The following is a 14,940-nucleotide window of genomic DNA, read 5'->3' as shown; positions in this document are numbered from 1 at the left end:
TCTCAAACCACAGGATTTCATAATTTTTGTTCTAATAAAAATTCCAAATTGTGAATCTAGTCCATGGTTTGGGTATTCTTAATAAAAGCCAAGAAACCTGGTCAGATTTGATAATTTCTAATTAAAGTTGGATATTAATAAAAATGTCGGCTCTGTAAGTAGGGGTGGCAAAAAAGCTTGTAGCTCATGGCTCGATCGTGACTCGCACCTGACTTGCTCGTTATTAGCTCGCTCATTACTCGACTATGTTGTTAACGAGCCAGTTTGTCACTAGCTCGGTCCAGAATTAACGAGTTTAAGCTAGGGCCTAGCTTGCTCGTCAGCTCGCGAGCTAGCTCGGTGTGAATTTGTATGACTTTGTGTGCATTTTATACTGTTTAGCTCGGGACAACTTGGTTCAACTCGATTCAACTCGATCCAAAAAGTTTGTAGAATTCATTTTCTTCTTAAAACAAGATCAAGTCAAACCCAGCGAGCCAGCTCATCAGCTCGTGAGCTAGCTTAAACTGACTTGTCACGATTTCAAGTTGAGCTTTTAGCTCGGACGCCCTAGATCTAGTTTGCTCGACTGTAACTCGGTCCAGAATTGACAAGCTGAGCTCGGACCGAGTCAGCTTGTTGCCACCCCTATCGGTAAGCAAACAGGAGAAAAAAAAGTGGCTAAAAGGGGAGGGGTCGACTTGTCACAAAATTAAAAGAGGGAGACAGTGCGGATCTCAATCCAAAATTGGATGGGATTTTAGGAATTCATTTCCTTCTCCTTCAAGGAATAAAAAGGAGGGAGGATGGATTTTAGTGAGGCCGTGCACCAGTAAAAGAAATTAGGAGAAATAAGAGTTTGAGGTGGTTTCACGTATTGATTTGTTTTATTTTTTTTCTTAAATTATTGTTGAAACTTTCTAATCCCTCTCGATTTGATTTCCCCGATTGGGAAAATCTAGTTCTTGTTTCATTTGTCTATTAACATTAAATTTTGATTTGACGTGATTTAATTGAACGGTCAGTTTATTCTCGAATTTTGTAACTTTAATTAACGATTGATTAAACGAAGCTAGACATTCCAATTTATTTAACAAAAATTACAGAAATTTACGTTAAATATTTGTATGAATATTCGTTGTTTTAAATTTATAATTTATTTATTAGCTTAGTCTAAATTTTGATTAATGTTATTATTTTATGATTTAATTTCACGTAAGTGCTTACAATTCTATCGTTGCGTTTATTTATTTTGAATATAATGTCTAGAATTAATTTTTCAGATTTAATTACAACTGAACACTCATTCAATACTTTTTCTATAATTATTCCCGTACATATTTATGAGTATGGGTTTCCACAAGTAAAAAAATGGGTTTTCGAACCTGTCAAATCTCATCCCGCACAATTCTGTAACAAACGAATAGACTCTAATCTCAAATCATAAAGTGAAGTCCATCCTCTATGGTATTGGAGAGAAGTTGAATCCGTAGGGACTACTAGATAAAATTGTCAAAGTTTTCAATTTAACCATTAGAATATCTAAAATTTTCACTAGAACTAATGATAATATCGTTTTTTACTCTTACTTTATTTACTCAATTATAAGTGTTGTATTAGAAATAAAAATAACTTATTTACCAGTTTTTTAAACATATCCTAATTTATTTAAGCAAGTATATTTATAATTTGATGCGTCGATCATGTCATGTAAATTGTAAATAAGAAGGAATTCAATTACATCATTTTATGGTGATACATCTTGATAAAATATTTTTATAAATTATTTTTGTAATTTTAAAATCTCAACAGTTAAAACAAACCGTTCAACATGATTTCCATATTAAAATGTGCTTGGAGACCAAATTTTACATTTTTTTTTGGAAATTTTTACTATTTATTTAGAATTTTTGAAAGTTGTCATTTTTCAATAGTTCAAAATTGTTTAAAAGCAACACTTTTGTACACATCATAATAAATACTAAAAATTTCAAAAAATTATAAAATTCAGTCTCCAAGCACATTTTAATATGGATATTCGGATCAAATGTTTGGACATTGAATTGTGAAAATAACTTATAAACATATATATGGTGTCAAGATGTGTCACCATAAAATAGTGTAATTTGATTCCTTCTTAATTATTAATTAAAGAAAAATTTATATATCTCTATTCTATTATTAAGCACGTTGGGTGTCCGATCCACCAACGGCTACGATTGAGAGATGAAATTTCGGATTTGATCTCAGCTCTCCAATTACATATTTTGTCTTCTTTTGATTAAATGCATCTGTTTTATGTATAAAAGTATAAATTTAGTTAAAAACATACCCACCACATATGCTGCCACACAATATGTTTGTTACATTCCGAAATTTTAAAACATGATTAAATTGTTAAATCGATCAATTGGCTTGAATAAATATTTTAATTAACTTAATGATCGTTCAGAAATTTTCTGACCGACTAAAACGAAACTAAAATTTCGTAATATAAATAATGTATGAAATTATGTATAACAAAATTTAGAGATTTAGAAATAAAATAAAATATAGCACTATAGATAAATTGTAACTATTCGGTAAATTCATAACTTAGAAAAATTCGTTACAAGTTCGTTTGAATTTTAGAAAAGAAGAAATTGATTTAATTAGATTAGTGGGAATAATAATTCAATCGAATTTTAAATCGAGAAGTAAATGTTTGAGATATACATACGAATTTAATTATGAAATTATTACGAACCTTCGATTCGAATTTATAAAAGAAACGTAATTTTTAGATCAAACGCTCAAGTCATATAACTTCTGAAATTTATAACCCTTTGATCTAATTTTGCACGAATCCTGAAACTATTCATTGCTTTGATTTTGAATATAATTGAAAATGAGAACTTAACCATATTTAACTAAGTTTTCGGGTCCACCAGAATTCACATCCTCTGGATTATCTCATATTCGCATGACTTTTGGAAAATCTCAAACCATTCAAATACCTGCAGCACGGATCTTAAAGCAGTCAAATTTATAACACCCTCTTTATTTCCTCTCCTCTCTCTGTGTGTGCGTGACTCCCATGCCAAACCCCCCTCTCTGTTTCTCTCCCGTTCACGCGAGCCAAGTGCTCCGCCCGGCCCTCCCCTCGTCCGTCGCCGGTGAGCCCGCAAGTCTCCGCCCCACTCTCTCCTCTCTCCTTCTCGGTTCGTGAAACCCAACCACCCGCCCTCTCTCTCTCTTTTTGCTGCCTCCCCTCCCCTCTCATGAAACCCTAGAAATTAGGGTTGAGGGGTTGGCTTGGTGCCGTGCTGGTGTTGACGTGGTGCTGCCTCGGTGTTGGCTTGGTGCCGTGCTGGTGTTGGCGTGGTGCTGCCTCGGTGTTGGCTTGGTGCCGTGCTGGTGTTGGCTTGGTGCTGCCTCGGTGCTTGATTGGTGTTGTCTCGGTGCTTGATTGGTGCTGTTCTGATGCTTGGTTGGTGCTGAGCCATGTTAATTGCGGGTTGTTATTGCTCCGGTGTCGATTCCCCTTTCTCCTTTGCTCTCTCCATATCAGGCTAGCTCTAATCGGATAAATTATCGAGCCTCTTGTTCAATTGATTGTATTTTGTTGAGGGAATTGTAGTTAATTACACCTTTTTGCTCGGGTTGTTGATTTTCCCGGCAAAGGTAATGACTTGTGGCTGGTGCCTTGTGAGATGTTCTGTTTTTGTGAGATGTTCTGTTTTACTGGTTGGTGCTGATCTGATTCTGGTTTGTCTGTCTGGTTTCGCTGGTGAATGTGGTGCCTTGTATCTGACCTATGCTTGTCTCTGTTTTGCTGGTTTTATTGTGCATGGCTGTGTTGTGTTGTATGAATGGCGAAGTGCTGGTACTAGTGGTACCAGCCCAGTATACTACTGGTATGGTGCTGAATTTAGCATGATTACCAGCATTTGACCTGACAGGGACCATATTTCAATTATTGCAAAATTTTGGTTGATTATGTGAGAAACCAGCCCTTGTAGAAATTTATTTAAGAGAGGGGCCTAAATACAAAACTGTTATGCCTTGTGGATGAATTGATTAAATGAATTGGGGGCCTTTGTTTATGTATGCATTGGACTAAATTAAATAAGTAGGCCATTGGATTAAAATGTATGACATGCATGACAATTTTATACATGGGCTTTGAAAGTGAAAATAGTTATAATGAACCTGAAATGAATTGTAAATTTTAAATAGGAGGCTTAAACCTTTACTAAATTATGGTTCTTTAATTAAATTGAATTGGAATAAAATAATTAATACGTCCAATGGACCAAAGTGTAATAAGGTGAAAGTTTATATATAAAGGCCGACCATATATATATAATTTCGGAATTGGACTTGAATTAAAATGATTATAAATGAGCCGAAAGGTATAAAAGAATTGACGAATTGAAAGACGGGTTTTGGAATTTAAGTTTTGAGAATGTAACCGAACTAAACCAAGTAATCGTATAATATAGGTGTAGGCTCAGTCGAGCAAGATATCGCTCGGTAATTCGAGACGCCCGATCCGTAACTAAGCGGTACGCTCGTCTTAAACAGGTGCGGGATTCTTGGACTTGTTTGATACTTTATTTTCAGGAATTAAACTGTGTTTTCGTTTGTCATGTTGAATATCATTGATTGCATCATTGAATTGTGTATAGCATTTGCATAGCCCAATCAAATTAAACTCGAATTGATGTGACTTGAGTGATTTGCATGCTGGTATGGTTGTAGGTTGTGTCGATCTATTATGATCTGATTTGATTGAAAGTCACCACGATTTGATTTGATATGTATGTGAATGGATTTACGAAGTTAAGCACTTGGATCCAATGAATTTGCCAAGTCGGGCTGTATGCTGACTTGGATTCCCAGGATCCTAATGGCCTTAGGTGAACGGCCCTCGATATTCCCAGTACCGGTTGGGACGAGGGAGGGTGATTATGTGATGATATGAGATGTGTTATGATATGTGATTTGAGGTCGTGGGTGACTTGTGTAACGTCTATGGCTCGGTGGCATTCTCCTACGTGTTAATGCATTTGAAAGGTCAATTGAATATGACGAATATTGGAAACGATTCTAAAAAGGATTTTCTTTATGTGATTTGAACCAGACCTTAATAAACGGTTAAGCCAAGCGATTACAGATGGGTGTCAGATAAAGGGTCCAGCGGTTGGCCATCTGTAGGTGTCAGTAACCCTACAGATGTGGGTTTGATAATGGTTCAGCTCGAAAGAACATCTGTAATTGCTACAAGCCCTATTGAATTGAGTTAAGCCAAAATATATGTTGTGTTTGAAATTCATCTTGGAAATTCCGTAAACTGTGTTTCAGGTTGATTAAATTGTTGTCGAGCATTAGCATTCTGTTATTTATGATTATATATATCTGTTTGAACTGTTATTGTTTGGGTTTCATTTTTGAATGTAGAGTTTGATTGCAAGTCCAATAATCTAAACTGTGGCAAATTTCGCACTGAGAATTTATTCTCACCCCCACCCTCCCGATTATTTTCAGGTTTATTGGACGGACGCAGCAAGTGAGGATATTGGTAATGCATATAAAAGATCCACTGCCTTGCGTGTATATGTGACGCTTGATTTATACACGCGGCAGGCTGTCAGACCCGCGGGATTTGGGGTGTGACAATGTTACAATTAAAATTGAATAAATTCTGAAATTTAGCATATATTTATCCGTTTTCTTTTATTTTTGTTTCCATATTTCTCCTCTTCAATTAAGAAGACTCCACATTCCATTTTCTTATTTATTGTTTCCTTACTTCTTCGTTTCTATACGGATCACAATGAAAATCATTTTTTTTTATTTCCTTATTTCTTTTTCTTTGTTTTTATACATATTGGTGTGGGCAATTTAGAATATATTTCCGACATAGAATATATCAATGTGTGTGTGTGTGTGTGCGCTCTAAATTGGAATGTGTGTGTAAATATATATTTTTCTTATAATATGTGTGTGTGTGTGTATATATATCCTATACATACACACGATAACACTTTTTATTTATGTTTTTTGATATCATATTATATGTTGATATTTAATTGTTGTATGATATTTGATATTAGATTCGAATCGAGCTATTATTTGATATCATTTGTACTTAAAAATAAAAAAATCATCACATCATCAAATTATTATCAGAGATCACGATTAAAGTTAATTAAAAATACACAATCATATAAATTTATATTAACATGTGTTTTAATTTTTAAATAATTATTATTTTCATTGATATATTTGTTTCTTATAATATGTCCCCGTTGCAACGCACGGGTATGATACTAGTATATATATATATATATATATATATATATAGAGAGAGAGAGAGATAGGCTAATATGCTTTCGGTAGCATATGAGCTGAAATACACACCGTCCAAATTTAAAATTTCAAAATTCAAAAAGTCGATCTGAACCGTTCATCTTGTTCTCCATATTAATATGTGCTTGGAGACCAAATTTTACATTTTTCTGAATTTTTTTACTATTTATTAAGCCACTTTGAAAATCGTTGATCCAACGGTTTTACTGTTTTGTTAAGCCACCGTTTGATCAGCAATTTCAATGTGACTTAATAAATAGTAAAAAAATTCAGAAAAATGTAAAATTTGGTCTCCAAGCACATATTAATATGGAGAACAAGATGAACAGTTCAGATCGACTTTTTGAATTTTGAAATTTTAAATTTTGACCGTGTGTATTTCGGCCCATATACTACTGAAAGCACATTAGCCTATCTATATATAAGTATTTGTAAAAGTAAATTCTTTTATTAAAATTAGTTTATTATTAAAAACACATAAAAATGGATAATTTATATTCGTTATTATTATAATGATAAAAATGGATAATTTATATTCGTTTTTTTGAAATCTCAACTCGACCATTTATCTTTTAAATTAATTAGCTTGACCAATTAAACTTTCACGTCATTTTCAGGATAAATAGTCACTGCTTATTCAAAATTTAACCACTATGTTCGTTTGTCACGGGATTATAGGAATGAAATTTGATGGAGATGAGAACCCACTTATAAAAAAGTGAGAACCCATAAAAATGGGTACATACAGGGTTGACTATGACAATGTAATGAAATGAGTATTCTGTTGTACCATAAAATTAGTTGTGAGAAATCTTGATTTATTTACTAAATATTTGAATTTGTTATCTGTTTAATTAAAAAAATGAACAAAAATAATTAGATTAATATAATGTAAAAATAAAGAGTATTAAAAAATGTTGAATGTTTGAGTAAAGAGTATTATTTAATGTGCAAAAATAAAGAATATTAATTAAACTATGTTGCAAAAAAAAACACTGTACATGTTTGATTAAAAATATTAATTAATAAAGAGTATTAAAAATATTGCAAAATTTTTTAATACAATATTAATTAATGTTGCAAAAAGAAAAATCAGTCCGGATCGTTCATTTGCTTAGTCTCAAAGTTTAAAATGAATAAAGAATGGACAATATGTATATATAACTCATTAAAGATCCCTAGGAGGGTGTTTGGCAAGTTGAGTAGGATTAAATTTTAAACTTTGCTAAGGAAGAGGTAGTTTGGTAACAAAAAGTTAAGAAAGTGAAGACTTAACTTTTTTAAGGAGCTTCAAGTGTTTAAGCCATATAGAATTGCTCTTTAAAAACTTGGACAAGCTTAAAAATATGGATAAAAAGAGACTTAAGAAAGTACATTTAAGTTTTACAAAGAAATAAGCATTTGACAAGCTTAAGACTCTTTAGAGTACTAAAAAGCTCTAAGAAAGCCTAAACCACCCTTGCAGAACACTACCCTAGTTATTGGAGAGAAAAAGTTTGAAGAAAGGGAGCAAAAGTTACTCCCGCCACGTCTTCAAACAAAAGTATTCTAATAAAAAGTCATTGAGATGAAAAAGTTATTGAGAGGAGAGAGAGATTGGAAAAAAAAAATGAAGTATAACATCGGACTTTTGAGTGGAGAGACTAGAGAGAGATTATTTTGAGTGGGGAGAGAAAAAGTTATTTGAGTTGAGAAAGGAAGCAAAAGTTACACTTGCCACGTCTTCAAACAAAAGTATTGATTTACTTAAGAGCTGAGCTGAAGTAACTTGCTTGAAGGAGAAGGACTGCCACGTCTTCAAACAAAAAGTTATTGAGAGCAGGGATATTAGAAAAATAAAATAAAAAAATGAAGTATGACATCGGAGTTCTCGAATAGTTCAATAAAACAAGTTCACATCACTGTATGGTTCTAAATAGCTAGCTATAGCTTTTCCGGACCATAAACGCTAAGCTATGAGATAAAATTGCGCTAACTCAACTACGACCGCTATTACCGCTATATGAGACCCGCTATAACTACCGCTATGCTACATGATTTTTTTTTTTTGCAATTTATATGGACTTCTGTACTTCTATTCTTATTTCTAATGCTACATGGTCTTCTACGATAAATATACTAAACCAAATTATATGCTTCTATTTTTACTTGTGATTTATTATATCATTCTATATCGAGAAATATTCAAATACTAATTCTTCATTTTGATTACTCTTTTTATAGTATTCATTTGTAAAATTATTATATTTCGTTTCAATTGAAAGCTGATTTTGATTATTATTATAATTATAAAATATTTAAATATGTATATATTGACTTCATTTACCTTATAAAATTAATTGCTCTTTGTCTATTATAATATGTAATACCATGAAGTATAAACTATTAAATAATGTAACTTTTTAGATTTTTTTTCCTTCTTATTTGCGTAATTAATAAAAAATATACACTTAGATTATCATTTAATTGTTACATCAATTCTCTAATATTGATTATGTTGATAATTAGTAGAAATATAGAATATAAAGTTTGAAAAGGGAAAATCGCTATGTGTGATAGCTTCCGATATAGCTATACGCTATTCGCAATAACTTTTTTTTTTATCTCCCCGCTATGCCGCTATAATCGCTATTTAGAACCTTGCTCCCATCAATTTTTTTATTTCGAAAAATAAATGGAATTACAATAAAGCTGCCCCAACATGTCATAATAGCACGTCCCAAAGTTCGCATGAGTTCCTTTTAACTCCTTTCCAGAGAATCTCTGGTCCCCTCTGTTTTTCTTAACCCGGTTAAGAAACCCTCCGCCTCCCCCTCATCATCAGCTATAAAATGAACATCATCAACTATAATTCTCTACTCAACTCAGCAGGGTTTCTTTCAACCACCACAAAAAACAACTAACAACAACAATTAGTGAACACCCTGTAACTAAAACCATGGCGGGAAATGCTCTTATTTCATCCTACAATAACAACATCCGTCCCCTGCTTGATGCTGTGGACCAACTGCGTCGACTTAAAGTGACTGATGAGGGTATCCAGCTCCCTACAATTGTCGTAGTCGGTGATCAGTCAAGCGGAAAGTCGAGCGTGCTGGAGTCTCTTGCTGGCATCAGCCTGCCACGTGGCCAGGGCATTTGCACACGGGTACCCCTGGTCATGCGTCTACAAGGTGATCCCGACTCCACTGAGCCATTGCTCCATCTAGAGTACCAAAACAAAACTGTGCCAACGACCGAGGCTGGGATCACTGAGGCTATTAACAAGGCAACCATTGAGATTGCCGGTGCGGGAAAGGGAATCTCTGATGCACCGATTACCCTTGTTGTCAAGAAGAAAGGGGTTCCTGATTTAACCCTGGTGGATCTCCCGGGCATTACCCGTGTTCCGGTTCATGGTCAGCCCGAAGACATCTACGAGCAGATTTCTCACACAATCATGGGGTATATTGCTCCAAAAGAAAGCATAATATTGAATGTGTTATCAGCAACGGTGGACTTCCCCACGTGCGAATCTATTCGAATGTCTCAAAAGGTCGACCCACACGGGGAGCGAACCCTAGCAGTGGTCACCAAGTCTGACAAGGCTCCGGAGGGATTACTCGAGAAGGTCACTGTGGATGATGTCCGCATTGGCCTTGGCTACGTTTGCGTCCGAAATCGGGTGGGTGATGAGACGTATGAGGAGGCTCGGGCTGAAGAGAAGCGTCTATTTAACTTGCATCCTTTGCTGTCGCAAATTGACAAGTCAATGACCGGTATTCCGGTTCTTGCCCATAGGCTCACTCAAATTCAGGCATCAATAATAGCAAAATGCTTGCCTGATATAGTTAAGAAGATTGATGAGAAGCTTCACAGATGCATGTCTGACCTAAATGGCATGCCTCAGAAGTGGTCGGATAGAACCGATGCTCTTAAGGCAATCTTGCACATCTTTAAAATTCTGAGAGAATCTCTAGAGAAGTCACTCATAAAAGGGGAGTATGATGAGTTTCCTGATGAGAAAAGCCTCCATGGAGCGGCTCGTATTTACGAGATGCTTTCGAGCTACTCTAGTCAGCTCCCTTCCAACTGCCCGACTACCGATGATCTGTTTCTAATGGAGGAAGTGAGTGTTTTGGAAGAGGCCAAGGGAATATGGCTTCCCAACTTCCTGCCTAGGTCAGCTTTCTGTGTCCTTCTGAAAAGGAAGGTCGGTTCAATCTCCAACAAACCACATGAATTGATCAATGTTGTCTGGGCTTACGTGGAGGATCTCACAATCCAGACAATGTTGCGGCATCTACAAAACTACCCGCAAATTCAGTCCACAAGCCAAAGAGTGGTGCACAATCTCATTACTAAGTTGAGCGCCAAATCGGAAGAGTTTGTGAAGAACATGATTGAGATGGAGTTGTGCTCCGATTATACGTCGAACCCGGACTACATGAAAAGGTGGACTGAGTTTATGGAAAAAAAGGAAGACTTCATGGAGGCGATAGAAGACCACTCCAAACCTACTAAGGTTTCCCTAGAAGCCTTTGGAGAGGTTGAGGTCGGACATCTTAGAGCGCATACTGACGTAGCTGAGCAAGCATTTGACATAAGGATGCGGCTGACTGCTTATTGGAAGTCAATTGTGCTGAGATTGGTTGATTGTGTGGCGCTGCATATCTTGCACAGCATCAAAAACATGGTGGAGAGTGAACTGGAGATTGAGCTTATCAATGAGCTGGTGGGACCAGAAATGGCTGGAGTAGATAGGATGCTGGAGGAGTCGCCGGCAATTGCCACAAAGCGGGACCGGCTCAAGAAGAGTGTAGAGCTACTGAAGGAGTCCAAGGATATTGTGGCCAAGGTCATGGATCGTATTTTTGTTGTGGAAGGTAAATGATGTGTGTTTGTTTTCTGTGAATTCAGTGGGTGTTGGTAATATGATCATATTTTGTTTGGTTAGTTAATTAATATATAGTTATTTTGTGAGGTGGTTGGGTTATATTTTGTAATGGGTTAATAGATGCTGGGGTCTGAGGACTGAGAATATGGTGATGCTGTCCAATTATGTATTAAGTTTTATCTCTGTTTTATCTTAGTTATCAAATGAACTTTCCTTGATTCTAATTAGTATCTCCTGTTTTTCTTTTCTGATACTTTGATCAACGCTTTCTGCTTAAAGTTATCTCAGTTTAGTTCATAGTATGGGAATAAATCTTGAAATCTTTCATTAACGAATCAATTACAAAGTGCATGTATTTATAGACACTGAATGTAAGTATAGCTAAGGGCCTAGGCTTAACTATATTCTGTTACAGAGGTAATCATCCTATTGACTAAGTCAAGGACTAATCACTGGTTGTTGTCTAACAAGTTATAATATCACTTTTAAAAATCCATGTACCAACTTAATAGTTATTACATTTCAGGAATCAGTTTCCTGCTTTGTAGATTACTCTTCTTTATGAAAATCCATTTAACAAATAATTAATACATTTTAGTTATGTGGTTTTTTAGATACTCGGTGCTTTCAAATAGGTATAATTAGAGGATTTAATTTAGAAAATCTAGTTATGTAAATGAACCAGAGTGTTTGTCAGAAAGAAAGAAAAAGAAAGGTATACGCAAGTTACAAGTGGAATAAAATGTTTTAGATTTGTAATTTATAAAGTGGAATGTCCTTTGAAATTTGAGAATATTATAACCAAACTATATCTTCTTTTGAATTTATGCAGGGATGCCCTAAATGATTTTGGAATGGGAATTAGTGAAACACATATATATATATATATATATTTTCACTTTGGGTTAGCTTTCTACTTTAATTTTATTATTTAATTTGATACTTTGTTGGCGACAGATTTACACAAGTGGATATTATAATACGAGTGACTGAGTGAGGCTATGCATAGTGTATATTGGTCCGCGCTATGGACTCAAATTATCGATTTGAAAGTCCTAAACATCAATCTGAATTATTCAACATGGTCTCCATATAAATATGTACATGTAAACTAAATTTTACATGTGCATGAATTAATCTTTGGTGAATCTTTTCTTGGTGCTGCATGCATAAAACTGGTATGCTTGTTATGGTATCAGATGTTCTTTCTATTTGTGTCTGAATCCGGACTGTATAAAGAAGCTCCAGCTACAAGTTCCATCAACAGAAAATGCAAAACAAATTAGTAAGTAATAAAGAGTTATATTGTTCTAATATGGTAAATTGGTTCTTGTTCAGCACCAGTTGTGTCATTGCTGGTACAATTCTTTCTAATTACAAAAAATTTAATGGGTATATACATCAAACTTTCATGTCGGATTTTATCTCCTCAGAGTCAGAGCCCAGTAGCCCAGGAACGAATTGATCCAATTATAAATCGTCAACAAAAAGATCAAGCCCAAGCCCAAGTCAGATGAGTCTAATGTAAATAGGTCTAGCCTACTATAAATTTTATATAGGTCCATGGGGGGTTCATGTTCATCATGTAGTGAGTGTATAAAATAACCACAATCTACCATGAGTGAGTCTATGTTACTATGCATAGCACAGATGCATTCATATTACGGATAAATTTTTTCGTTTTGAAAATCCTAACGGTCGATCCGAACCATTCAACATGATTTGAATATGAATATATACTTGTAGACCAAATTTTACATTTTTTAGAATTATTTTATATTTTTTAAGATAGGTTGAAAATCATTATTTTTGGATGGCCCAAGTCAGATTAGTCTAATGTACATAGGTCTAGCCTACTATAAATATGTGTATAAAAGAACTACAATCCACCAAATAAATTGCAACTCCTTGATACCTTGACAACCTCTGTCAAGTTTATGAAAAAAAAAAGAAAGTTGAATCTCCTCTGTTGTTGTAGTATTTTAATAAAAGAGAAAAATTGATATTAACAGCTCTCTCAAAATATTTTATAAATCCATTATTTTCAACATTGTAAGGCAAATACAAGCTTTAAGGCACATAATAAAAACAAAATGAATAGAGATGACACATATATACATTTCCTCATGGACCAAACAATACTATCTAGCAATTTGTAGGAAAAAGTTGATGACAAGCAAATATTAAGCTAATTCTTCTCAATTTATCGAGCTAATTGTTTGCTGTTTAATCATTTTATACTACTCATCTGATTTAATTCCTTGAAACTGAACCTTGGAAGATTGATACCGGGATTCCACAGCACTGCTGAAACCCCAACCTAACCCCGGCCGGACCCCACCACCTTCTTGGAGAAAAATAGAAGTCACTTCTTAAAGAAAGAATTACACCCATAGCAAGAATTGTACCAGCAATTACACAGAACTGGTGCTGAACAAGAACCAATTTACCATATTAGAGCAATATCCCTCATTATTATTTACTAATTTGTTTTGCATTTTCTGTTGATGGAACTTGTAGCTGGAGCTTCTTTATACAGTCAGGCTTTGACACACAAATAGAACCGGAATTTGAGTGAGCCTATGGGCAAGCATTTTGCTTCTCATCAATCTTCTTAACTATATCAGGTAAGCATTTTGCTATTATTGACGCCTGAATTTGAGTGAGCCTATGTGCAAGAACCGGAATACCGGTCATTGACTTGTCAATTTGCGACAGCAAAGGATGCAAGTTAAATAGACGCTTCTCTTCAGCCCGAGCCTCCTCATACGTCTCATCACCCACCCGATTTCGGACGCAAATGCAGCCCAGGCCAATGCGGACATCATCCACAGTGACCTTCTTGAGTAATCCCTCCGGAGCCTTGTCAGACTTGGTGACCACTGCTAGGGTTCGCTCCCCATGTGGGTCGACCTTTTGAGACATTCGAATAGATTCGCACGTGGGGAAGTCCACCATTGCTGATAACACATTTAATATTATGCTTTCTTTCGGAGCAATATACCCCATGATTGTGTGAGAAATCTGCTCGTAGATGTCTTCGGGCTGACCATGAACCGGAACATGGGTAATCCCCGGGAGATCCACCAGGGTCAAATCAGGAGCACCTTTCTTCTTGATAACAAGGGTAATCGGTGCATCAGAGATTCCCTTTCCTGCACCGGCAATCTCAACCGTTGCCTTGTGAATAGCCTCAGTGATACCAACCTCTGTTGTTTCCACGGTTTTGTTGTGATACTCGAGATGGAACAACGGCTCGGTGGCATCTGGATCACCTTGTAGACGCATGACCAGGGGTACCCGTGTGCAAATGCCCTGGCCACATGGCAGACTGATGCCAGCAAGAGACTCCAGCACGCTCGATTTTCCGCTTGACTGATCACCGACTACAACTATTGTAGGGAGCTGGATACCCTCATCAGTCACTTTAAGTCGACGCAGTCGGTCTACAGCATCAAGCAGGGGGCGGATGTTGTCATTGTATGATCTAACAAGAGCAGTCCCCGCCATTTATTTTGTTACAGGTTGTTCACTAATTGGTGTTGTTACTGTCGTTGTTGAAACTTGAAAGAAACTCTGCTGAGTCGAGTGGCGAATTATAGCTGATGATTTTCATTTTATAGCTGATGATGAGGGGGAGGCGGAAGGTTTCTTAACCGGGTTAAGAAAAACAGAGGGGACCAGAGATTCTCTGGAAAGGAATTAAGGAACTGATGCGAACTTTGAGACGT

General features: G+C 35.7%; 1 protein-coding gene and 1 pseudogene across 2 annotated transcripts; one reads left to right on the top strand and one right to left on the bottom strand.

Annotated features, from left to right (window-relative positions):
• Positions 1-9,232: 9,232 nt before the first annotated feature.
• LOC144566921 (dynamin-related protein 4C pseudogene) lies at positions 9,233-11,367 on the top strand (annotated as a pseudogene). The gene has a single exon (XR_013515307.1). The product of XR_013515307.1 is annotated as a dynamin-related protein 4C pseudogene (transcript).
• Positions 11,368-13,229: 1,862 nt separating this feature from the next.
• Positions 13,230-14,811, bottom strand: LOC144566764 (dynamin-related protein 4C-like). Its single transcript, XM_078316791.1, has one exon. The coding sequence runs from the start codon at positions 14,717-14,719 to the stop codon at positions 13,790-13,792; it is 930 nt and encodes a 309-aa protein (XP_078172917.1). The 5' UTR covers positions 14,720-14,811; the 3' UTR covers positions 13,230-13,789.
• Between the last annotated feature and the right edge of the window lie 129 nt (positions 14,812-14,940).

This window comes from Carex rostrata, chromosome 15, assembly GCF_964058835.1.
Source record: "Carex rostrata chromosome 15, lpCarRost1.2, whole genome shotgun sequence".
Taxonomy (NCBI): domain Eukaryota; kingdom Viridiplantae; phylum Streptophyta; class Magnoliopsida; order Poales; family Cyperaceae; genus Carex; species Carex rostrata.
Note: the sequence above shows the minus strand (reverse complement) of the source record. Positions and strands in the feature narration are given on the sequence as shown.

Bases quoted from the DNA above. Each gene is read 5' to 3' on its own strand.
- LOC144566764 (XM_078316791.1), bottom strand. From the start codon at position 14,719: ATGGCGGGGACTGCTCTTGTTAGATCATACAATGACAACATCCGCCCC.